Consider the following 27,709-nt stretch of genomic DNA (forward strand, 5'->3'; position numbering starts at 1 on the left):
ATCCGTAATGCGATATTTGAGGTGCATGAAACCCCCCAGTGATTCTTTGGCGGGTCAGCATCCCCCTAAAACAACAAATGAAATACCAGGAATAGGGAAACGTGAGCACATACTCGTAGGTCGCAATGAAATTCCTCAGGTCAGATTCTGTGGTTCCTTGATGACGTCTCGCACGATATAAAAATGTCCACCATTGTTTTTAAGGGTAATAGTCTCCCACCAGAACTTATAAAAGATACAAAACAGAGGAAGGAGGGCAGATACATTTGATTTCTTAGTACATGTTGAAGAATGAGCCCCCATTCGCCAACTACTACTGCTGCTGCTGCTGCCGCCACCATCACCACCACCACCACCACCAGAGTATCCTGAAATATCCCTTCACTTATGTCACCACTGGGACCATTTGGCTTTTACATTGGGATACTAGCTTCTTTTATGAGGCAGTAATATTAATATCACCCGCTTTGAGAAGGAAGCGGAGTGGTAATGTTTTCAATTGTGAGGTTGGCTGGCTGACGTTGTTTGTGTGCGTTTTACGTCCTGAAATTGCGTCAAATCAGAAATGGAGGTGCAAAGTTATGTCCCGAGGAAAAACTTTCCGGCTATGCAGGCGGTGAGATCTCATCGTGAGACGGCTTCTAGTTTTGTCATTCTTTCAAAGCGACACACAGATCTCAGGACTGGGTAAGCAGTTTCCATGTTTTCCTTGAATGCACAAGAAGAAACTACACATTTATTTTGTCAATAAGAGTTTAAGGTTGGTACAGAATATCTTGCCTAATAAGGTAGGTTACAGAATAGTTATATGAAATTTACGTTCTTTTCCATCCGAGATCCTTCTATAACTCTTTTGGCAGCGTTTCTAAAGGCAAACCTAACTCAAATATCAGTTACGTCTGCCGCTGTTGTATGTCTTTCCTGGATGCCTGCCACGTATTTCTTTCCTCTGCCTTTCCATTCCACTCCCACCTCTTATCTCCTCATTCTCTTTTCCATTCATTTTCCATCATCTGTCTCCCACATCATCATCTCATTTTCTTTGTCTCCTTTTTTCTTCGTCTTCTTTCACTTTCCTACACTTTACATATAGTTTCCTCTTCGTTTCCCTCTCTCATAATTAATCTTCCTCCCTCCATTTCATACCCGTATCTTTATTCCTTTCTTGTTCCAGTCTTCCCTCTTGGTTTTCTCATACTTCCTTCTCTTCTTCATCTTCGCTCTCGCTCTTCATCTCCCCTCCTTTCCTTTTCTTCTTGCCTTCTCCATTTGCCTTGTCATGTTTCCTTCTTTAAAATCAAGAAAATTTTGTGGAGTAAAAATAAAAAAAATTACGTACTCATGCTGAAAGGGTGAAGCAGCTGCAACCATATTTTTACATGGCAGCCTCGTGACCTGGGACTACCTGTTAACCTTTATGATGAAAAAAGTATGGAAAGTTAATCAGCGCTTCGTAGAGGTTTTTGGTGGAGAGAGAGAGAGAGAGAGAGAGAGAGAGAGAGAAAATACGTGTGTCTGTGTGTGTGTAAGAGAGAGAGAGAGAGAGAGAGAGAGAGAGAGAGAGAGAGAGTGTGTGTGTGTGTGTGTGTGTGTGTGTGTGTGTGTGCGTGTGTGTGTGTGTGTGTTTGTGTGTGTTGCTATTAATTACATACTTTAATAACACCGTATAAAAATCAAATAATTCACCCCAAAACGTGTTTGATTCCTCCATGTTTATGTTGTCAGACCTGTAATAACAAAGTTAATCTCACACTAATATAAATCCTAATGAAAGTTTCTGGTAGTGCTATACGTTAGCCAGGGCCCTGGTGGAGCTCAGCCGGAGTGTCTTTACTGACCTCCTTTGACTTCTTTCACGTCTTCTTCATGGTATTTCCTTCTGAGTTTCTCGTCTGTTTTCTCTCTATTTTTCTCTCTCTTGTCTTCCACTGCTCTCATGTCTGCCTTTATTCTCTACCTTCTGTCTTTCTTCTCTCCTCTGTCTTTACTGAATCCCGTCTCCCTTGTCTTCTCTTAAGACGTCTTTGAGTTATTTTCTCCCCATGCTGTTTTTCTACAACTTACCTCTTGTTTTTCCCTGTATCTCTTGGTTTCAGTTGCTCTCTTGTCTAGCAGTTTTTTTCCTTTTGGCTTCTCTTAGGGTGCGGCCACATTTGCTCCAAATATGTGATCGACAAGAGGATACGAGGCTCAAGGGTCCGCCCAAAGTTCTGGATCGGATATTCCATCGAGTTTAACCCGGTGTTTCGTTTCATGTTACAGATCACATTTTTGGGGGAAGTGGGCCGCACCTTTACGTAATCTTTTTATTTCCTTACCCGACTTTCTTCGTCTTCAGTCTTCTGCTATTCCCTCTCTACTGTCTGTCCTCTCTCTCTCTCTCTCTCTCTCTCTCTCTCTCTCTCTCTCTCTCTCGCTTCTGTTATATCACCTTCCTGCTATTTTCTACTTTCGCCAACGGAGTTGGTGGAGGTTATGTATTCACCCCTGTTTGTTTGCTTGTTTGTTCGTCCAAAAGATGTCTCAATAAGTTATCGATGGATTTCAATTAGATTTTGTGAATACGTGGGCCACTGGCCAAGGAAGAGTTGATTAAATTTGGGGGGCGATCTGAGTTGTCTGGTCTAGGCGTTGGCGGAGGTATGCGCTCTGTGAGTGCTGTCTAGGTTTATCCTGCTTTGCTTCTGCTCGCCCTTGTCTCATTCTTTCTCTGGCTCTGCTTTCTTCTCCCTTTCATCTCTCACTTCATCTAGTTTTTTTTCCTCCTACTTACTGAAATTTATCTATCTCTAGCAGGTGTGTCTCTTTCTTCTCGTTATCCTCAGCGTCTTCACTCTCTTTTCCACCGACCCATGATAAGACTTGTGTCAGGGAGCGGTGGCCGCTGGCAGACAGCTAGTAAACCGACTGAGGAGGAAGGAAAGAAATGGAAAAATAAGTCACCTGAAAAAGAAGAGAATAATGTCAATAGCGTAAAACTTTCGAGAGAAGGATGGGAAGGATAAAAACTACCCCTCTGGAAGTTTTTTTTTTTTTTTTTTTTGGGGGGGCGAGTTTCGGAATACAAGGCCAGCAGCGGGAGGAGAACTGATAATGAAAAAAAAAAAAAGAGGATTGTAAACAGTGACGAATAAACTAATCAACTTTTAACAAGAAGGGGTAATTAAGACACGGGAAGATAAGAAAGATGGAAAAAAAAAAAAGTCTGAAGGAGAGACGAAGGTGGTACGGGAGGAAAATATGGGAAGATAAGAATAAAGACGATGGGGAAATAAAAGTAAAGACGGAGAGAGGCAAGTGTCAATCTATATAAACATTTGCTTTATTACCTATCTTCCTATCTATATCTACCTATCTATCTATTTTAATATCTATTTATCTATACGTCTGTTTCTGTCTATCTATGGTATTTCAGTATTTGATAGTATAACAAGAAGTGGTGCCAAGGCACGGAAAACCCGTCTTCGACAGTCATTTTAGTGTTGACGTATAAACACAGCAGGATATCTAGTCAATGATGTCACATCAAATTTGGAGTAAATCTGGTGAAAATTGGCGATTTTATGCCCGATTGAAATTTTAGGCCCGACCCACCTGACACTGAACCCCCTACAGCTAACAGGGGGGGTGACCCCCCTGATGTAATGAGGCATGTTATCGGGTGCAGATTTGAAAGGTGCAATTTTAGGTTTTGGTTTCATGTCAATATGACGAGTTTGAAAGGAGTTATGGCGAAAAAAACGATTATTTTCTTTTTTGCCTACAGCCTGGGCCATGAGCAAGAGTGGCCCCAAAATTATTTAGGTGATCAGAAGGTAATATCCCATCATCCCTGTAAACTGAATCATAATTGCACCAGAAGTTTTCGCGTAAAGTTGTTAACAGACGGACATACAAACAAACAGACAGACAAACCAAGCGAAAACAATACGCGTCCCCGAGCCCCTCCAGGCCGGGGGCGGGTAATAATAACACATGAGATAATATTTCAAAGGCAACATAATGTTTTTGTTGACTAAGAAGACTAGGATCTGTTGCTACATATCTACGGAAAGATCTTCCTAGCATTACTTTCCTTTTCTTTGTGTGTTTATCATTTAATATCCAGCTACCATGACAAAGATGATCTTGTACTTTAACTGACTTAGAGACTGAAATAAAGAGTTTATTATTTTTTTAAGGAAAGGAAGTCCTTACGGAAAATGTCCTAAGAGCGTTGGAGAACTCCAGTAGATAAAAACTTTCTTGGCAGCCCAATATTTACATTCCCTCCCGGGCAGCCCAGGGTAAGGGTGACAGTATCATTATTCGTGTCAGGCAGGAAAGGGAAGGAGAGAGGGAGGGGGAATTCGAGGAAAGAAATGAGGAGGGACAGAGGGCACTGGAGGCAAAAAATGGAGGAAGGAAAAGAATAAGTTGCTGACATGAAGGGAGAAGGAAAACAGATGAAGGGAGAAGGGCTGAGATTATTACTGTAGGAGGATAAAGAAATGACTGAAGTGAAGTGGGGACGAGAGAGAGTCACGATTACTAGTTTAACATCAAGAAAAGACCGATGAGATTATAGCAAGTCTGTGATTTATGCGACTGGTCAACTGTGGGCCTACTGTTTCTTTCTCATTCAAAATCTTTCTCACTACCCATGACCTTCAGTCTTTGAACTGCAGCATGTCCAGCATCTCGAAATGAACGGATTTAAATTTTGGCTTCTTTTCTTTGGAAGTGACATGTTTTGCAAAGTTTTGCCTTGCATTTTGTCAGTTATTCATTCATTTATTTATATTTTGCTTATTGACAAGATCTGAACACTGAGAAAGGAGAAAACAGGCAACTTAACGTTTTCCCAGTTCCTGACATTAAAGGCTGTACTTTGAGGACTGGATTAGGGAGGTAGTGTGGAAGAGAGAGAGAGAGAGAGAGAGAGAGAGAGAGAGAGAGAGAAGGAAGGCAATGAGTAGGAGACGGTAGGGAGAAATGAAGGAGTTAATGGAAGTAACTGTATGTTCAAGGTACCTTCCTTCAAAATGTCTCCTCTAAGCTATAAGTATCGCCTGGTGGGAGCAAGATTAAAATACTTAACACATCATCGGACTGAAGAATGTTGGAGAGGCTGAGGGAGCCCTGTGGAAGAAAGGAGAGGTAGTGAGCGAGAGAGAACCGGGTCGAAGGAAAGTGGGAATACTGGAAGACATGGAAAGAGCAGGGTTGAGAAAGCATCTTAGACAAAATGCATAGGAGATCCCGAAGCTTAAGGAAGTGGGTGTTTAAGTGAAAATATTCTCTCAGCATCAAGGGGTGGGGAAAGATCAAGTTCTGAGTAGAAAAAGCAGAAGAAACAAGGTAAACCAGAAGGAAACCATAGCTACAGGATGGGATACTGACTGATATCTATTAATTTATACTTTTTTTTTTGACATGTAAGGATTATCATCGGTCGTATAAATGTAGTTGTTCACTTACTCCTGCTGAAATGGGGTCCAGTGAGAACAGTTCAGAGAAGAATAATTTATAACGACTGCATGAGTGTTAGATAATCAAGATTTCCATGCAATTTCTCCTTCAGTACGACCGACAATAATCGATGTTATTTGCAGATCCCTGTTTGTACTATTGAGTTAACGGGTACAAGGAAGAAAACAATTTTGCCCAAGAATATGACCAGCCAGCAAATCGAACACGGGTTCTTCCAGTTGCGAGCTGGGCATGATAACCAGTGGAACACCGGCTGGCCCACCACATACTATATATACAAACGGTCAAATGAAATTAGTTTGAGATCCGTCAGGTGACGAGAGGTTAAGCCAGATTTCTTGAAGTGGAACCCCTTAATAAAATGGACTGGTACTAGAGTTGCTTATTTCTCTCTGAAGGGGCACCCACCATCCACTCACCAGATGTACTGATACTCTCAAGTGAGTCTGCACTGGGTTACCAGCCAAGTGGTCCCCGTGTTTCATTACATCATTTATCACGTTGGATGGCAACTTTATAAGCAGCAAGTGGACGGTTGGTGATCTAAAACAATAACATTTGAATCAGATTTTATGCAGTAGTGATTCTCCATGTCGAGGGGTATTATCACTCTTAGGCTCTCATGATGTACTCACAGCTGAATAAAGTCGTCTAGTGTTTGATGGACAAGAATACTTGCTTTGTGCCCATCATGAAGGGGCTCTCTGGCGATTCCTTGCACAGGATTTCATAGTGGTGTGTGTGTGTGTGTGTGTGTGTGTGTGTGTGTGTGTGTGTGTGTGTGTGTGTGTGTGTGTGTGTGTGTGTGTGTGTGTGTGTGTGTGTGTGTGTGTGTTGAACCATGCGTATATTGAGAGAGAGAGAGAGAGAGAGAGAGAGAGAGAGAGAGAGAGAGAGAGAGAGATTAGTGTTCCCAGCAACTAATCAGCAAGGTTTTGGCTCGTATTTTTTGAGGAATAGGAGAATTTGAAGCACCTCGACATTAGCAATTAATTTAAGTATGTGTATTACAACTAAGTGACTTCTGATGCAAGTAAGATGGAGGAATAGAAGAAGGGAAAGACGAGAGGAAGGAGTAGTTGCAAGGAGAGTGGAGAGGTTACAAGAGGATGAGAAGAAGGCAGAGTATAAGAGAGAAGTGGAGGAACCATTGGGCAAATATGAAGTGGAGCAGATGGGACACGTGGAAGGTGTGTGTAAGATATTTACAGAAGAAATATGTGCAGCATGTGATGTGGTGTGTGGAAGGAAGAGAAGACGGAGGGGAGTGCAAGGAACAGCGTGGTGGACTGAAGAGGTGAAACAGGCTGTGGCACAAAAGAAGAAAGCATACAATGAATGGATGAGAAATAGGGGCGTGGAAGAAGTTGAGAGGCCGAAGAGAGAGTTATATGTGGAAAGAAAGAGAGAGGTGAAAAGATTAGTAAGAGAGAGTAAGAAGAGAGTGGATGAGGAATTTGGAAGGAATTTGAGTGTAAAGTGGAGGGACTGTAAGAAAATGTTCTGGAGAGAAGTGAAAAGAGTAAGACAGGGTGGAAGTGAAGTTAGCAGGGGAGTGAAAGATAAAAATGGTAGATTACTAGTGGAGAAGGGAGAAAAAGTGAGCAGATAGAGAGAACACTTTAAGGAATTGTTGAACGTAGAGGATGGAAGTAATGCTAGTATAAGTGGCTGGGGAATGGCTGGGAGGAGGGAGGTGAGAAGACATGAAGAAATCAGTAGGATAGAAGTTGTGGAAGCAATGAAGAAAGTTAAATCGGGGAAAGCCCCAGGAATTGATGGAGTGTGTGGTGAAATGCTGAAGCATGGGGGAGAGATAGTAGTAGAATGGATGTGGAAAATGTGCAGATTGGCCTGGGAGGAAAGTAGAGTCCCGGAGGATTGGAAGTCAGGTATAATCATTCCCTTGTACAAAGGAAAAGGGGAAAAAGAAGTGTATGGTAATCATAGGGGCATTTGTCTTCTTAGTATAATAGGAAAAGTGTATGGTAGGATACTTATTGACAGAGTTAGAGAAAGAACAGAGAAATTAGTTGGAGAAGAACAGGGAGGCTTTAGGAAGGGAAGAGGTTGTGTAGATCAGATATTCATTCTTAGATCTTTAGTGGAAAAGTTTCTAGAGAAGGGAAAGAAGTTGTATGCAGCTTTCATGGATTTGGAGAAAGCATATGACAGGGTGGATAGACAAGGATTGTGGAAAGTGTTGAGAATATATGGAGTAGATGGGAAGTTGTTGAATGCTGTGAAGAGTATGTACAATGGTGCGAAGGCTGCAGTGCGTGTGGATGGTGACCTAAGTGAATTTTTCTCTTTGAAAGTTGGTTTGAAACAGGGATATGTTATGTCTCCATGGTTGTTCAATCTGTACATGGATGGGGTAATAAAAGAGGTACAAGGTAGGGTAGTGGATGTTGGAGTGGCCCTGGTGAGAGAGGATAGTGTTTGGAAACTCCCTGTACTGTTGTTTGCAGATGATACTGTGTTGTTGAGTGAAGATGAAGGAGAGCTGCAAGGCTTGGTGGATGAGTTTGAGAGAGTGTGTAAGAAACGGAACCTAAAGGTGAATGTAGGGAAGAGTAAAGTGATGGTCTTTGAGAGAGGTGAAGTTAGTAAATGTACAGCGAGGTTGGATGGTGAGGAATTGGAAAATGTGAGTACGTTTAAGTATTTGGGTAGTGTGATGAGTAAGGATGGAGGTTTGGAGGGTGAAGTGCTTGAAAGGGTACAGCAGGGAAGAAAGGTTGCTGGTTCCTTGAAAGCAGTGATAAGAAACAGGGAAGTGAGCATGGAAGTGAAAAAGTTACTACATGACAGTATTGTGATACCAACTCTAACGTACGGAAGTGAAGCTTGGACATTGTTGGAAGGACACAGGTCAAGAGTGAGAGCAGTGGAAATGAGTTATTTAAGAGGAGCCTGTGGAGTCACGTGGAGAGACAGGCTGACGAATGAGGATATAAAGGAGCGTTGTGGTGTGGATGTGGATGTGATAGGAAGCGTTATGAGGAACACATTGAGGTGGTTTGGCCATGTGGAGAGGATGGAGGGTGAAAGACTGACGAAGAGAGTGTATGTGAGTGAGGTGGAGGGGGGAAGAGGGAGGGGGAGGCCGAGGATGAGATGGAGGGATGGGGTGGAGAGGTATATGAGAGAGGGGTGTGTGAGTTGGGAGCAGGGCAGTGAAATGGCGGGGGACAGGGCGACTTGGAGGCAATTTGTTTGTGGCCACCCCAAACGGGATTGAGGCGTCTGGCAATAGATAGATAGATAGATAGACTTCTGATATGCTACTTATCCTGTTTTAAAAATAAAGAAGTGTGTATCTTTAACATGTAAGAGCATAATTAGGTGTAATGTTTAATCAGCATCAACAGTTACGTTGTTTGTTTTTCCATGGCTTAGGAAAACCAGTCTGATGAATCGGCAGCAATGGCCACTCATATCACTGGTCTGTGGTCCAGTAAATGTTCGGTGTTGGCTGCTGTGGATTCATCTTACCTGCTTGAGAAAAGCAGGAGAGATGACAGAATGTTGATGCCGACCGTACAGACTAAGTCGCTGACGAAGATGGATTCCGATATCTCCATAATTCCTTTAGAATATGACCCTTTGTTTTCAGCATCCAGGTTTATTCTGTTCGTGGACAGCTCGGACATGGGAGAAGATCAGCCGTACTAGGTTAGTGATCTCCAGAGTCCTCGGGCGTCTCCATAATTACATTTTGCTGTGAAATCATCTTTGTGGCTGTTTTAGGATGCAAATCATGATATATGTGAGATATGTTTGTATATAATTCCAGAGCGAGTTTCTGAGACATGCGGGAACTCTGGGGGACCCAGCCGTCTTCAACTTCACTTTCTATCACTAGTCATCTGGTATATTGTCATGATGTTGGCACAAGGATTCAACGATGATAATGTAACTTGTCGCTACCATACTAGCCTCTGACAATTATGATATGATTGGTGTCTGTCATAATGGTCTTTAGCAGATAGAAAAGAGTTGATTTCTCTCATGCTGGCCTACAGTTTGTTGTTGCCATATTGGCCTACAAAACTGGTAGTAGAACTGTTTTCTCTCATGCTGGCCTCTGATGTTGATAAGACAAATTGTTTCTGTTGTTCTGACGGCCAGCAAAGATTATATAATACAACGGATTTGTCATACTAGCCTCTGGTAATGATAATATAACTGGTTTCTGTCATAATGATCTGTAACATTGATGAGATCGCTAACTGGCTTTCGTCGTACTTTCCTCTAATATTGATGATATATCGTTTTTTTGTTTTTTTTTCATAATGGCCTCTAACAGTGATAATACCCCTTTTGCCATACTGGCCTCTAACAGTAATGATAAAATGACATTTATCATATTGGCTTCTAATAATAATTTTGGACAGATAAAGACTGTGAGGATAGTACCGTTTTCCTGGTGTGTAGCAATGATCTGTTTGATCTTCCTCTCGCTGACCATGATCAGTGTTCCTGCTGTTCCTTATGTTATCAGTTGGTTTGACAAGGGATGTGGCTGTGGTTGTGGCTGTGGCTGTTGGTGTAGCCTGGGGCAAGGGAGGCAGAGGATATTAGAGTAGAGGAAGGGAGGGAGGGAGGCAAAAACGGAGCAGATTTGTGCGCCCGAAAATAATAACTTGTATCTCACCCCTCCCTGTAGATTAAACCATGGGTCAGTCAGCGGTTAATTTACCCAAAGATAAAACTAACTCCAAAAGAGGGTGAGAGTGAGGGTGAGAGTGCGAGTGAGTTCACAAAGATTACTCAATCAGTCAAGAAGGGGCAAACGCCGTGGGGCTTATAGCCTCACTCACCCCCCGACTCCACCCACGCGGTTCCCTTTGTGCAACGCTCCAGGCAGCGACTTTTCTCCCTCTAAGTGTCTCCCGACAGGGGTGATCAACCTGCTCTAGCCATGAGTTATGTGGCCTTCCCCTTGGCCTCCTCCACCCTGGGTTAACTCGTTCATAGATCAAGCAGGAACAGCCTCAGGAAAGCGGGCCAAGTGCCCATATAGCTGGAGTTGGCGTTGACGTATTATTTGTGTAATAGGCTTCAATTAAGTCTTATAGAGTAGTTGCTCGTTACGCATCCGGTTGTACCAGTGATATCCTATGATCATGCGAAGACATTTAGTACCAAAGGAGTCAATTCACCACTTCGTCACTGTTTAGTGTGCATGTCTCACAGCCATAAAGTAAGGCAGGCACCAGCGCATTGAAGATGCGAAATTTCGTCCTTCTACACAAATAACCACAGTGCCAAATACCCGAATTGAGTGAATCCATAACCCCGTAGGCCAGACCAATGCGACAAGGGATCTCACACTCATGATCTACTGTTGTTATGGACCACACTTCCAAGATAAGTGAATCTTTCCAAGATTTCAATATCCTCACCACATGCATGGACAGACTGAACTGCTTCATCCAACAAGCTACCAAATGCCTGGACCTTGGTCTTGGCCCAAGAGACCTTTAATCCCAATGGCTTGCATTCTCATGAAATTCCTCGAGGGCACACAGTAGTGGCTCCAGTGACTCCACTAGGATAACTGCATCATCAGCAAAGGCAAGGTCGGTAACCCTGAAATTGCTAATTGATACCCCACAGTGACTTCAACTCACAGCCCAGTCCAGTACCCAGTCCATACATGTGTTGGAAAGTGTGGGGACAAGGACACAAACCTGTCTTACAACAAAACTTACTGGAAGGAAGTCGGATCTTCCCCTTCGTACTTGACAGCACTCCCAGTGTTTGAGTACAAGCCAGCAATCAGTCGGATTATCCCTGCTGGGATCCCACAGAGTCGCAGGAGTTCCCATAGTACCCCGCAGTTTACTGAGTCAATCGCCTTCTTGAGGTTCACAAAGGCTGCTAGCAGACCTTGCCGAAACTCAAGACAGCGTTCTACGAGAACTCGAAAAGCTAGGATACTGTCATCAGTAGACTTCTTGGTCGTGAATCCGGATTGTTCAGGCCTCTGAAACTTAAGCAAATGGTCCCAGATACTCATCGGTAGAATGTGAGCAAGAACATTGCCCAGCACAATGAGCACTGTAATACCACGATAGTTACTAGTCATGCTGGTCTCCTTTTCCTTTCCAGATAGGTGTGACTAAACCCTTAGTCCAGTCAGGAGGAATGATACCGGTCTGTCAAACGGTTTCTATGACTGCATGTAACTCCCTGATCATGGCTTCGCCCCCAGCTTTGATTACTTCTGCTGGGTTTCACAAACACCAGCTAGTCTGCCACTTTTCAACGTAGCCATTGTCTTCTTGACTTCATCTAGAGAAGGCACGGCTTCGTCAGTTTGTGGGACAGCAGTCAATGGCTGTACACCAGCCAACGGAAGCTCTCCACTGGGAGGTTCAGCCATATACAAGTGCTCAAAGTACTTAGCCAAACGAACCATGGTCCTTATCTGCCGTGGGGATACAGGAAATTGCCTTCATCGCTGCAGTAGGGAGGAGTCAAACTTCTTACAGTGCAGAGGCGATCTCTGAGTTTGATTCTGTTTGTCTGTCTGTTTACCATGCGTGGTGACACTTTCTTGCTTTCACCTTTGTAACCTGGTTCTGGAAATATAGTGTTGTGCAAAATATTCTCTCTCTCTCTCTCTCTCTCTCTCTCTCTCTCTCTCTCTCTCTCTCTCTCTCTCTCTCTCTCTCTTTCTCTCTCTCTCCGTGTGTGTGTGTGTGTGTGTGTGTGTATAAGATCCAAAAGAAAGGATTACGTTGCCAACAATCCTGGATAATGCATGGCCAAATAAATTGCCCGAATGTTGACAAAGTTTTCATTTTCCCTTTAACGAACGTATTCATAATTCTTTAACTGCAGAACTGTACGATTGTTTGAAAGCAAATGCAATAGGATTCAGAGTATTGGCTTAGTTTTACTTATAAGTAATTAAGATACGCAAAAAGGTAATGTGGACAACTGTGTTCTACGTGCTAAATTTTACTGGGAGCGCATGCAGGCAGGAGGTTTACGTGAGAGTAAAGAGAGCTATTCAGCTTCATGAGCGACGACTGTCAGCATGAAATAAGTTTTGAAAACAACAGTAGGATTTTCTTCAGGACTGGCTGCATTTTAATGTCAGACATGGAAATTATAGGATAGGGTGGACATGGAGGAATCTTTTCTCACACATTTCATAAAATAACTATGGACTTCGTACAGATCACAAGTAAAACAACTAAATACTGTAATTGGTGTGCGGAATATTATGGACTCGTAAGGAAATGGAAAACTTGTATAGCATTGCTACTTTTATTTAGTGTCATGATACGAACTTATGGCAGCTCTATGAAACTACTATTAAACATAGGTTCCTACTAAATAATCAAGTTGCCACATGGTAAGTAATACACATTATAAAGCATTTTAAAGCGTCCAATATTACTGGGTAATGAAAGAGCACCGATTATCCTTTTAGCTGAACCACATCAATCATATCATCCAACAAAAATGAAGCTGACAGAGATAAATCAAGTAGATATACAGCTTCATTCCTTGATTTACAGAAATCATGGAACTGCATACTCAATCCTGCATTTTTTATGTTAATTTCTTTATAATCCATGTGCTCACATGCCTCTAAATCTGATCATTTTTACTTTTAGGAGGGGGTAGCCTACCATGAATCACTGGAAGGGTCACGCTTCCCAGATATCGCATTACGAAGGAAAGTCCATGAACAACATGCAGTATGATATGAAAGCCATATTTGGCCCCCGAAAGACTGTATCACATGATTCAATGAGTTAAACACGTAGAGATGCTTCGGCTGGATGAGAAAAATTAGTATGTGATGAAGTAGCACCTGTTTATTGCTTTACCTGAGTCACATGAAGCATAATATCCAATCATTATTACAAGACGCACGCCCCTCACCCACCGCTTTATGACCAGGTAAGGCACGCTGTTCAGGAGGCAAGGCTAGTGGAACTGAGACAGGATATGGTGGCGCCGGGTGGAGAGAGAGAGAGAGAGAGAGAGAGACAGACAGACAGACAGACAGACAGACAGACAGAGACAGACAGACAGAAAGACAGAGACAGAGACAGAGACAGAGACAGACAGAGACAGGCAGACAGACGGACAGACAGACAGACAGAGACAGATAGATAGACAGACAGACAGACAGAGCATTTTATCCATGCAGATACCTACAAAGGCTTATTTTTTTAAACTGATCCCTTCTCTCTCTCTCTCTCTCTCTCTCTCTCTCTCTCTCTCTCTCTCTCTCTCTCTCTCTCTCTCTCTCTCTCTCTCTCTCTCTCTCTCTCTCTCTCTCTCTCTCTCTCTCTCAAGATATATGGCCATTCATTTACACTGTCTCATCGATGTCACACCCAATGTTATCTGTAACCAATTAGTAACACTGACGTGGATTGGAATGTTTGGAATGCCGGTTCACTAGTTCCTTGACTCTGACATTGAAACTGTGAAAATCTATTGAGGTTCTGGCAAATACTGTAATCAGCAACATAAAAGCGTGTTAAGCCTTGTATTAATACAATAACTGTTCGTTAGTAATGTCTTGCATAAACATTTTTTTTTTTGCTGAACTAACCTGTTATACTGACGAGAGTGGGAAGGGTTGGAATTTCACTTCATTAATCTCAGAACAATGCCTTGAAACTGTTTCGAAACTTTATGAGATCTTGCTAAGCTAGCCAGCAATACTCAGACAACGGAAAGCTTGGATTATCGTGCCAACATTTTTTCAACGTTGTTTCAAAACTGTCCAGCTGTTATTAGATATTTATAAACTAGCTTCTAATGTTCCAAGAGACTGGAAAGGATGGAATCCTGCTCCATTAGATCCAAACCCCAGGTGTGCCTGTACTTATGTTAAAAATGTACGAAGAAAAGAAGCCGTAATTATGCAACAAGCAGAAATCACATTAAACTCTGAGGTACCTTGGGACTCACCCAGTCTTTTTTGTTAGTTTTCCCTCAGTTGTTACACAAAGACTTAATGGACATTCGCACTTGCTTTTACAACTTTGTAGTAATCCAGCTCTCTTTTTTATCATTGACATAAAACCATCAAATGCTACCATCGTGTGTGTGTGTGTGTGTGTGTGTGTGTGTGTGTGTGTGTGTGTGTGTGTGTGTGTGTGTGTGTGTGTGTGTGTGTGTGTAAAACTTACTAATAGGTCAGATCCTTTGCATACCTGGACATTGTGTAATTAAGTACATAACCTCTTCACTAAGATGGCTTTTTTATATTGTAGATCCTCAAATGGTTATATTTATCGTGGACCCAAGAACCAAACGTGTCTGAAGCCCCGTCACATCAAGACTTCCTTATTACGCTTAGCAGAATTGTGTGGCATTGGCAAGAACAAAATTAATTTTTGAGGAACAGCAGTCATAGTGAATAGGATATTTTCCGAAATTTAGGTAAGCATGGCAAAGGAACTATCAACTCTGAGGAACTCAGGAGTTTTACGGTATTATGATAATGACAGTTAGTTTCATGGCAGTAGCTTCAATAAAGGACTGCTTTCGTTATGAGAGTTATCAATATAAGGAGCAGCCTCAGTAAATGACTGTTGATACCTTTTGTCTAATTAAATGCACACACACACACACACACACACACACACACACACACACACACACACACACACACACACACACACACACACACACACACACACACACACACACACACACACACACACACACACACACACACACACACACATTCAGGCAGTTTCATTGACGGGAAAAAATATTCACAGTAAATTGGTTTATCAGCTAAATGTTTCCATTCCGTCTCTTGTTTTGAAAGCATTGTCAGTGTCAGGTATCCCCAATATTGTTTTCCCGGTTACCATATCCTCAAACTTCCGTAACAAGGGCGGCACCTGTTGTTATATTAAATCCCAATATGCAGTTGACACTATTTTAAACTTCACTTCATCCAGTTTTGATTACTCATTGTATAAACATGTCAAAATATTACCAAATATATCTGTGTAGTCTATTGCTCCCCCAATGCTTCTTCGGAACCATATGTATTTGATTCCATATCCACACAGTTGATTAACCTTTATCTTGCCCTTAGCACCGAAATTATTATTTTGGGTGATTTTAACATTTTAACATACACAATGTTGAATAGTTGTTGCATTCTGCCAGGACTGACGTCGCTGGTCTAGAGTGTGAGCTGTTTGCAGAATCGTTTAATCTCATCCAGCTGGTAAAGCAACCAACCAGAATACCTGATAATCCTAACCATAATGCCTATCTCTTGGATTTATTCTTGACAAATAATCCAGATCAATACAGGATAGAGGTACTGCCATCACTTGGATCATCTGACCACAATCTCATCAAAGCCTTATTAGTTAACCCTCCCACACCTTCCTGTTCTGAACCTGTCAGGGTGACCCGATGGCACTTTGACAGGGCAAACTGGGATGGATTTAGAAATTATTTTGCTGACATTCCATGGCAGTCTTTCTTCTCTAGTGATCCCAATTCTACCCAGTCCCACATTTGCGACTTAATACTAGCTGGTATGGATTTATTCATACCAAGTCAACAGTTCACTAAAAGATCGAACTCTCCAAAATGGTTTGATGGCAACTGTGCCAGAACAACAGCCCAAAAGTCATTAGCATATAACTCTTACTTAAAATAAAAAACATCTGAATCACTCTCTCAATTTAAAATTGCTAGAAATCATGCAAAAGCTGTAATAAATCTAGCTAAATCAAACTTTCTTCAAAAGCAAGCATCAAAACTACTTAATAACCTTAATGACAATAGAATATTCTGGTCAACTCTTATTTCTTTCAGTAATAACTTTAACAAGTCATCATCCATTCTCCCACTAAAATCTTCAGATGGCAACGTTACAAATGACCTGCGTGGGAAAGCAAATATTTTTGCCAGCACATTTGCCAGAAATTCTTCCATTGAGGATGCCAGCCAGGATGCCCCAGTATTAGAATTTGACTTTCCTGATTTTGTTCCACTTAAAATATAGACAAGATACGTAAAATCCATCTTAGACAATTTACCTACCAACAAAGTTCCAGGCCCAGATGGAATTCCGCCAATTGTTTTGAAAAAGTGTTCCCCTGAACTTGCCTCTGTTCTAGCTTAATTACTCAAACTATGCATACGTACTTCTTCATTCCCAAATTCATGGAAAGGAGCCAATTTCCACCCAATTCCGAAGAAAAGAAGTTCCTCTGACCCCTCTGATTACAAACTAATAGCTGTCACATCTTCTCTTGGTAAGGTATTTGAAACTTTAATTAATAAACACATTGTTAAACATCTTGAATCCAACGACTTAATTAGTGATAGACAATATGGTTTTCGCCACGAAACTTCCACCATTGACATACCCAATCTCCTAACTCATACCATCCATCAGTCAATTGACCTACATGGAGAAGCTCATTCAGTAGTCCTTGATATATCTAAAGCTTTCGACAGAGTATGGCACCGTTCCCTGCTGTCCAACCTCCCTTGCTATGGACTAACGTCTTTTGTTCCTTTGATTTCCTCATATCTCAGTGGCAGGAAAATGAGAGTAAAGTGGATGATGTATATTCCAATTTCCATTCAAAAACGCCAGCGTGCCACAGGGATCAGTTCTGGTGCCAACCCTGTTCCTGGTTCATATTAATGATCTCTTATCTGTCACCCACAACCCCATCCACTCATATGCAGATGACTCAACACTACATAGTTTATTCCCACTCAGACACCCAATTACGAAGTCTAATATCTCTACCTCTCAATTCAGTACAGCCATCTCCATGAATCAAGACCTATCTACGATCAGTGAATGGGGACAAAACAACCTTGTCTCATTTAATGCTAGTAAAACTAATTCTATACAATTTACTAATAGACAGATATTGCCAGATCCCCTGGGAAATGCTGAGAGGGATTTTTGGACAGTTCTTTTATGACAATACAGTTTTCCTAATTTTACCACTTGTATATTAAACAATATTATCTACTTCCAAAAACATTTAAATTGGATCAATAATTTCCTTTGAAATTCAAAGCTAGACTAAATATTATAACACCCTTGAGAAAAAATGACCAGTTATTGCTTAACAGTTTCCCCTATCACCTTAGGTTATGTGGTTAATATTAGAGCTCTAATGATGTTTTGCACTTGAATCCTGATGAGGTGAAAAAATGGCCTTCCTCTCCCCTCAGCCACATCTCACCCTGCAGCTAGTTGCAAACACTACACAATTATTGTTAGAAACAACTGAAACAAACAAAATTTTTTGAAGACTGCATGAAGCCATTTTGATCACCTCAGACTACATTTTAGAAGGTAAGCAGATATATATGTGTGTGCCAGGGACCTCGTTTGACTGGGGACAGGGGGACATGTCCCCCCCACTTTTTGGAGCCTGAGAGACAGAGTATCTTTTGTCTCCCCCACTTTTCTAGGTAAAATTTTTCAGAATGAATAGCTTTATGCCGTTTTTATTTTTCCTTAATAGAAAAATCCATTCTATACAGTACAGTACAGTCTAGGTGATATGAAAATTATTCCCTGCTGAGCGGGGCAGTTCGATTGGTCACCTGAGTCAAGGGTTAAGAGAGGTTAATCCCACCAGATGTTTTTACTTAGGTCAGTCTTGACGTATGCACCACCCCTGATGCCTGAGCCAATAAGAATCAAACAAAAAGAATAAGTAGTGGAAAACGGAATTTCTATTGGCTATCACCACAACAGTAGTACAAAAACAGAAAACCAGACTGGGGGTGGGTGCGGCAGTAAATATTAATTTACACGTATTTGCTAAATGGAGAGAGAGAGAGAGAGAGAGAGAGATACAAAACTCAAAGGAAAATAGAAAAAAGTGATAGTATCGCGTATCACGAATGTGGGAAAGTGTGTGTGTTCGGGACACTCACGCCAGTGTGGTGACAGATATTTTGGGGAAATATTGGAAGTGTTTGCCCACCCTGGCAAAAATCCTGGATACGCCACTGTGCCAGATTCGTATGTTACCTTCAGTGCTACTAATATTCCCATCTCCAAAAGTATTGAAATTCTCGGCGTCACACATAACAATGCCGTCAGCTGGACCTCTCATGTTAGATTCCTTGCTAAATCCACTTCAAAGAAACTTGGATTATTGTACAGAGTCCGTAACTTCTTCACCGACGAGCAGTTACCTATAATTTATAAGAGTCATGTGTGCTTTCAGGTTGAATATTGCTCACCCTTGTGGAATGAATGTGGAGAGGTTTTATTAAAACAACTAGTGTAGACAAAATTCAGAATAAAGCTGTTACAATTATTAACAACCCTGCCATTACAAATAAACCACCTCCCCTACAAGTAAGAAGGAATGTTGCCTCCCTTGCATTATTTTAAAGATATTTTTATGGCAAATGCTCAGACGAAGCAGCGACCACGGTGCCACCTCTCCATGCCTTCCCTCATGTTACACGGGCATCTGGTAGCGACCATGACTGGACTGTCACTTAGCCATACTGCAAAACTTCAGCATATCAGAATTCTTTCATTGCCCGAACTGCATCTCTCCAGAATTCGCTTCCCCGGAGTTGTTTCCCTCCAAACTTCAACCTATAGCTGTTCAAGTCTAACTGATACTGATATTTTCTGAACAGAGGACACCAGTAATCTGATGTATGTTTTTTTTTTTTTTTTGTTCATTTGTTTTTCTTTCCTCTGTTCTGTTATTAAAAAAAAAAATAAAACGCAGACCGGGAGAGAGAGAGAGAGAGTCAGACAGACAGACAGACAGAGACAGAGACAGAGATAGACAGACAGACAAACAAACAGGCAAACCGAGTGAAAACAATACCCGTCCCCGAGCTTTTCTGGGGCGGGGAATGGTAATAAATAAATAACTAAATAAAACAAAAAGATGAGCCGGCGAGAATGTTTGTATGCCCCTGTGTAGTTTCCTGGAAGTAATGATAAGAAACGATGTAAAATAAATAAGGGATGATTTATAATATGGCAACAGTAGAAATGGACAAAAAGGAAAAATAACAATACGTTCGCCGAGGTAAAGGTGGGCAGGAGAATTCTTGGGGTGAAAACTGGCTGAGAAGAAAGGAAAAGCTGAATACTAATGAGAGATAAATAAGTTGTTAGACTGGATGAATCCAGCAGTGTGAATGCATGGTTGACGTTGGTTCAGTTGCACGTAAGCAGCGAAAGGTGAATAATTAAGTAACTGAACCATGTACTGAAATGACTACAGAGGAACTGAACTTTTCCGAGAATATGGCAATGAGTGGGCTGATGGTTTTGATAAGAAAAGTGGGATACTGGTGGTTGAAGATTATATTGACTTGATGTGTGGGTAAAGCAACAGTAGATCAGAGTCAGCCAACAATCATAGCGTTTGTCAGAAAAAGATTTCACTTCTTTAATAGTAAAGTTGGGTTCTTTAATAAACTGTCTGACTCACAAAAATGAATAATAAATAAATAAATAAAGACAATATATAGGAAAAGATCTCATTGACCTACACAGGAATGTGAAGATTGCATTAACTCTTTCCCTTCCACATTTGCTGATGGTACTAAACTTGCTTACAGAGAAGAGACAACTCTAGAGAGACAGTTAGTTTAGGAAGATTCTGATAGACTAATTAACTGGGCAAAAGTATTTCAAATGGATTTCAATATTAGCAAATACAAAGTGTCCAACACTGGGAATAAAAAACAGATAATCAACCTGCATTCTAAATGATATTCAACTTGACAATGTAAATCACAAGAAAGACTTGTGGATTACAATAGCAAATTATTATAAATCAAGCAAACAATGTACGGAGGTTTTTAACAATACCAGCAAATCAGTCAGATTCATACGTAGAGCATTCAAATATAAACCGGAAAATATCATTGTCATCTGGTATAAGTCACTTGTATGGCCACACTTTGAGTAGCATGCCCAGTTCGTCACCACATTACATGTATATATATATATATATATATATATATATATATATATATATATATATATATATATATATATATATATATATATATATATATATATATATATATATATATATGTATGTATGTATGTATGTATATATATATATATATATATATATATATATATATATATATATATATATATATATATATATATATATATATATATATATGGCAGCAGATGAGAGGTGGGGTAGTCGGCTGACAGAGAATTTTCAACAGAATAAGAAAATGTTTTGGAAGGAGGTGAAAAGGGTGCAAAAGGGAGAGTCTGGGAAGGAAGAACGAGTAAAAGCAGAGGATGGAAGGATGTTAATTGAGATGGATGCAGTAAGGAAGAGATGGGCAGAGTATTTTGAAAGACTGTTAAATGTAGAGGAGGAAAGGGTGGCTGAGATTGTGGCGGATGGAAGGGTGCAAGGAATAAATGTGTTGGGAGAGTTGAATGATTCTTTGATCACGATGGAGGAAGTGGAGAAGGCAGTAAAGGAGATGAAAACAGGGAAAGCTGCAGGTATGGATGGGTGTGCTGTGGAATGCCTGAAAGGTGGTGGAGTGACTATTGTTGACTGGTTAGTAAGATTGTTGAATGTGTGCTTTGTGAAAGGTATGGTGCCAGTTGACTGGGCAAGTGCTTGTGTGGTCCCGTTGTATAAAGGCAAGGGTGATAAGTATGAATGTACTAGCTTTAGGGGTATAAGTCCGTTGAGTGTTGAAGGTAAGGTGTATGGTAGAGTGTTAATTATGAGAGTTAGAGAGGGTACAGAGAGAGTGATTGGTGATGAGCAGTGTGGCTATAGGAGAGGGAGGGGATGCGTGGATCAGGTGTTTGCGGTGAGACAAGTGTGTGAAAAGTATTTAGCAAAAGGCAAGGATGTGTTTTGGGCATTTATGGATTTAGAGAAAGTGTATGATAGAATTGATAGGGAGACTTTGTGGACTGTTTTAAGACTGTATGGACTTGATGGTAGGTTACTAAAAGGGGCGAAAAGTTTTTATGTAAATAGTAGAGCGTGTGTAAGAATGGGAAATGCTGTGAGTGATTGGTTTCCTGTGAGAGTCGGGCTGCGACAGGGATGTGTGATGTTGCCTTGGTTGTTTAATATTTACATGGATGGTGTTGTAAGGGAGGTGAATGCAAGAGTTTTTGGTGGAGGTCTGAGTCTGGTGAATGTTGATGGTGGAGAGTGGAATCTGAAGCAGCTGCTGTTTGCAGATGATACTGCACTGGTGGCTGATTCAGAGGAGAGATTGAGACAGTTGGTAGAGGAGTTTGGAAGGGTGTGTGAAAGGAGGAAATTGAAAGTAAATGAGAATAAGAGTAAAGTGATGAAGTGTACGAGGTTGGTAGATGGTAGGGGGATGAATATAGTTTTGAATGGCGAGTTGCTTGAGGAGGTAGAGTGTTTTAAAGATCTAGGGTCACATGTTGCTGTGGATGGAAGAATAGATGCAGAAGTGAAGTTTAGAATAAATGAAGTAGGAAAGGTGCTGGGAGGAATGAAAAAAGTGTTTAGATGTCGTTCGCCTAGAATGGATGTAAAGAGAAGGCTGTATGAGGGTGTTGTGGTACCAACTGCATTATATGGGGCTGAAATATGGAATACTTCGTATGGGTGTAGCAGAGAGGAAAAGTTTGAATGTAATGGAGATGAGGTGTCTGAGGAGTTTGTGTGGAGTGATGCATATGAATCGGGTGCGGAATGATGAAGTGCGAAGGAGAACTGGACTTGTTCGGGAGATGGCTGGTAGAGTTGAGCAGAGGGTGTTATGATGGTTTGGGCATATGGAGAGAATGGATAATGAGCGATTGGTGAAAAAGATAACTACATCTGATGTGAGAGGTGTAAGGCTGAGAGGAAGACCACGAATAGGATGGATGGACAGTGTGAAGAGAGCGCTAGATGTAAGAGGGATGTCCGTTGAGCAAGGAAGAGTGGCTGTGCATGACAGAATAAATGGAGAGAAATTGTGAATGAATAAGTGATGACGTAGCCCTGAGGGGATATTCTCCTGCATTTGGTCTGATCAGCTATTTCAGGTCAGGTGCGGGTAAGGAGATGAGTCTGTTATGATGTGGCAGGGGTAAACCAGCTTTGCTGTCGGGCCCTGCTGCAGATGTCACTGATTGCATTGCACAGTTGACCCTTGTGGAGTGTGGTGCGGTGAGGATCTGTCCGTTCTCCCCTTTGGGGCTAAGATGCGAATGAATGTGTTTGAATGGATGAGTAAATGGGGAGTGTGTCGTCCTGTCTCGGCTACCTCCCTTTCCTTGGGGGAAGCAGCCTAGGTATATATATACTGTATATATATATAGATAGATAGATAGATAGATAGATAGATATATATATATATATATATATATATATATATATATTTATATATATATATATATATTTATATCGGTATCTATCTATCTATCTATCTATCTCTATATATATATATATATATATATATATATATATATATATATATATATACAGTATACAGTATATATGTATATGTATAGAGAGAGAGAGAGAGATATGTCTATATATAAGCATATATACATATATATATATATATATATATATATATATATATATATATATATATATATATATATATATACTTAACTCTAAGCCCTTGGCCACCCCGTTTGGGATACATGGCGTCTGGCAATGAATGAATGAATGAAAATATATATATATATATATATATATATATATATATATATATATATATATATATATATATATATATATATATATATATATATATATATATATATATATATATATATATATATATAATGTGTGTGTGTGTGTGTGTGTGTGTGTGTAAAGGAAATGACAGAGTGCAGCGGTGGGTGACGAAAATGATACCTGGGTTGAGAGAGAGAGAGAGAGAGAGAGAGAGAGAGAGAGAGGAGAAGAAGTCATACAAGAGTCGACTTTGTTTAGAGACTGCAGATGAAGAGAGAATTCATTTCAATCATCCACGATCTTCAGAGGACATGACAATATGACCATCAAAATTACTTCACACAGGACTGACCGAATTTTACTACAGTTGAGGTAATAGGCATGAATTTGATAGTAGTCACATAGAACTTTTTTTTTTCGGCAAAGCTGTAAATGTAAGTAATAATTTGCCCTCCGATGTAGTTAAATGTGATACAATCTTGGATTAGTACTCGTCTATTAACCTCCAGCTGAGTGGGTTGATAGCATAACAATACATTTGGGAAGTATGATTGCTGTTCAGACCCTTCAAGACACATCCACAAAAGTATCATAGATATGTACTATCAGTGTTAGTTTTAGGATAAAGTTGTGTAGAATATGATTTCCATTCCATCTTTCGTATGAAATTTCCATGAAAGTCTTTCTTTGCTCCATGATGGTCATTCTCAGTCTTTCCTACAGACTATGATTGAAGAGTTTGATGGACGTGAGAGGGGAGGGTCTTCCTGTTAGTCTGTCAATTTTTTAAACTCTTACAATTAGTCTATTTGTTATAACCTTACAACAAACATCCTCGAAAACCAACAGGTAAGTTGCTGATCTTCATTGTATTCCTTTGTGCTGCAATTATCGCACACTTTTGCAACTGCAATGGCCGTAAATATAACACCTTCTCTTCCTTTTACACTTACCATGACCTGTATTAGTCCAATATAAAAAATGTACATCCAAACTTAATCAGACGACACACTCCAAAATATATTTCATTTATGTTTCAAGTCTGACTCTTGACATTTCTCCCACGCTGGCTCTGACGTCAATTCTGCCAGTGAGAGAGAGTCGTTAAATAAACAACGACAATAGATGACAGGCCAAACATGTAAGGACATATTCTGCTGTCTGGGCAACTGTCTGTGAACTTTTAGAACTTCACAACACCTCTCTGTATTTATGCATTTACTTATGTATGTATGGGTGTCCTAAAAGAAAATGATCATACGAAATTTTTCGACCGGTCTCGTGCATTGACATCTTCATATCATGTATGTACAAAAAGCTTCTCCAAAATCGTGTACTCTTTGTCCTTGAGGAAAACTGTATTACTAATCACGGATCCTACATCCAACTGTTTCATTTGTGTGTATGTATCTGTGATATATGTGTGCATGTTTGTATATATTCTTACCTACGCATTTTCTTTGCCTACTATCAATGTACCTTGCCTTCCGATTTTTGGAAAAACATTTTTCTTCACCTTAGATTTAATATCTGTTTGGTGTGGGGGTGTTGGAGACATACAAGCACTAGGTTTTGGGTCCAACTTTTTTTTTGCAGGTACATTTGGTATGAAATTAAGATAGATCTTCCAATGTGCTTTCCAAGGCCAATAACTTGGTGATTTCATTGTTTTTCTTCTTATGGACTAAATGGTGGTCAATCATCAGTTGCAATATATCTTCAGTATTATAACAGACACTACTCGTATGCCAACATTATCTACACTATACTACACTTCTCAACACCACACTAAGCTTCAGCTATTGGTGATGACAGCCTATATAACAGTTTATGGCATGAAAGGTGCCAACTGATCTATACCAGGATATGTTTCTAAGTCTGCTTGTCCACCCAGTAATAGAAACAAATCTCGAGTAATACGAAAAAAATCTTATACATATCTACAATTCGTCTGGTGATCCAGTCTGATAAATTCTCATTGCCTTTTTAGTTTAGGTAAATAATGTTTTGAGAAATGAATAGCACCGGTGAACAGTTGTACATGTACAGCCTTTAGTTCCTTGAAACTGCTTCAGAACCTTGCTGAAATCTAATGAGATCCCACTGCCACAAAGATCTAGCAATTATATGTGTTTTAACACTGCATCACTTGTTGGAAACTCAGTATTTGTAAATGTTGCTAAGTCATGATGAAATCTTGCCAGATAAATAAATAAAATGGTTTGGGTACTTGCTTACTTAAGAACTTCGACACTGTAAATGAAGTGGTAATTGCAAGAAAAAAAACAGTGGCCCATAGTACCCTCTTTAGAATATAACTTACCTTAGCCTACACCACGGAAGGATAGATGACCAGCCAACCCCTGTAACGGTATTAACCCGCCATGTCCCGTTGAGGTATATGTATGTCCACTCGTTTTGTCACTGTCAGTCCCGTTGACATTTATACATGCGCATCAATTGCAAGGTCCCTAATTTGCACAATTTTCAATTTTCGCACGTGATGTTTGGTATGTATACACGGGACACCTTCCTCTACAAGATGCCAGGTAGGGGCAATACCTAACCCCATGACCTCCCCACCCCCCTGCACGCCATTGTCTCGGCAATTCACCTGTTATGAGTGACCTCGCCAGTAAAGACATGTCATGCCACAGTACGAAATTCAGGGCCAGAGTGATTCCCCAATCGATGACAATGTGGAGGACAAAGTTTACATAGCATTAGTGAAAGAAACTGTCAGAAATGATGATTAGGTAATGTCGCCAAAAAAGGTCAGGTATGTTGATGTGTTTGGTGAGTGAAACAATGTTTATATTGCCTATATTAGTGTGTGAAAACTAATATACTTTCTTACTAAATATAGATTCGTACCAAATAAATAAATACCGTTTATGAGTGGTGTGGAATAGTTACCCTCACATAGAGCTCGTTTTCCTTGGAGCCAGCCTGATGGAAAACCCAGTAAGGTAAGGGGTATTGCTATCTGTATTGAATATTTTAAACCTCGGGTGAGCGATTTCTCTATGAATTTTCGATGTTTCTCACCAAAAGCGGAGGTTTGAGCCAAATTTTTCTTTTTTTCCAAAATTGGTCAGGATTGGGGGGAGTCAGTGGTGGAAAATCGGTCGGGATGGGGCAGGTTAAACAAACAAAAAATTACAACTTTCTCTTGGAAAGTCAAATCTGTCCATAACACATGAGACTCCAGTGGTTGGAGAGGTAGAGTGTCAGTTCCAATCCCTCTTAACTTGGTTTAACCTGGCACAGGGAGGACATTTAAGAGGTGTTGTGGTAGGTGGGGATGCTTTGTGTTAGATGAGGGTGCTCACCATCAACTCGATGTAGTGCTGCTTTGGGTGTCTGCCTTTTTGTCTTGCCCTTCCTTCCTCTTCTGTCATTCTTTCCTTCATTCTTTCCCCTTCCTTCTGCCTATGGGTGACTCTACACCGAGTGGCAAACCAAATGGTTTTCTGTACACCAGGAAACCAAAGCTGGTTGGTAACCATATAACCAAATTATGGCGCCTGGTAGTTTAGTAGGTAATTAAGGCGCTCCAGTTGGATTAAGCTGGTGTAAGTTTATATCCATGGGGTGGGTGGGGTTTATTGCTCACATAATGCCACCAATGGAGTAAGAGGCTGACCAACTGGACACCAAGAGAATGTAAGCGTAGCAGAAAAAGGCCAGACAGGAGATGGAGAGATGAGATAGAGAAATTTGCAGGGAAAACGTGGCAAAGATTGGCTCAGTCAAGGAATTCATGGAAAAGGTTGGGGGAGGCCTTTGTTCAGCAGTGGACTAGTTGTGGCTGATGATGATGATGATGATGATGATGATGATGATGATGATGATGGTGAATGCCACTCAGGGATGGGTGACACTGCTTACTCTCATCTTAAATGTCAGGACCAACTTGCCTAACCCTGGGCTCCTCCGCTCCTCATGGGGCAACATACTGTAGGATTGGATGATGGATAGATGGATGTAGAATACCATTGTATTCGTGCTCACATTCGTGATCAGTTACCCCAACACCAAATTTCCATCTAAGTAACTCTATCTGCACTCAGATTACACCTATATCAATAAACTAGGCATTGGATTGGGGAGAGTCACTTCTTCAGACACGGAAAGTGGTGTTTCTTGACCTTATGTATCAGTTGCCCGCCAGTAGCCATACAACGCAGCGTGAACATGCATGGTGGTGCTGCCTACATATATCAGGTGTGTGTAACCAGCCTGCTAAAAAGCATGTATACTAGTGAACATAGACCATTAGACCACCAAATAATGAGTGGTTCATATATTTCGATCATATTTCTCGTGCGTAGGAGCATAGGAACATCTGCCAACACTACCAGTGTCTTTCTTCTACAATTTCGTGTTAAGTGGTGTCTACCTTATCAAAACCATTGATTGCACAGTTGATTAATAATTTCATGAAACAGCCAAAATCTCTCAACTCTTCAGACTAGCCAACTGAGCCATACCTGCAACACACAACAAATGGTGTAGGTGACATCTGGACCCTTTGTATGCTCCAA

The 27,709-nt window shown here is 40.8% G+C and overlaps 1 protein-coding gene across 1 annotated transcript; it reads right to left on the reverse strand.

The window, feature by feature from the left end:
- Nucleotides 1–10,961: 10,961 nt before the first annotated feature.
- On the reverse strand, nucleotides 10,962–11,569 carry LOC145418143 (uncharacterized). Its single transcript, XM_080286665.1, has 2 exons — nucleotides 11,193–11,569; nucleotides 10,962–11,070 (listed from the first exon to the last, which is right to left on the reverse strand). The coding sequence occupies exons 1-2, from the start codon at nucleotides 11,567–11,569 to the stop codon at nucleotides 10,962–10,964; spliced, it is 486 nt and encodes a 161-aa protein (XP_080142791.1).
- Nucleotides 11,570–27,709: the final 16,140 nt, after the last annotated feature.

This window comes from Coenobita brevimanus, chromosome 112 (genome assembly GCF_032717465.1).
Source record: "Coenobita brevimanus isolate Jiangsu-jjx chromosome 112, ASM3271746v2, whole genome shotgun sequence".
NCBI classification, from domain to species: domain Eukaryota; kingdom Metazoa; phylum Arthropoda; class Malacostraca; order Decapoda; family Coenobitidae; genus Coenobita; species Coenobita brevimanus.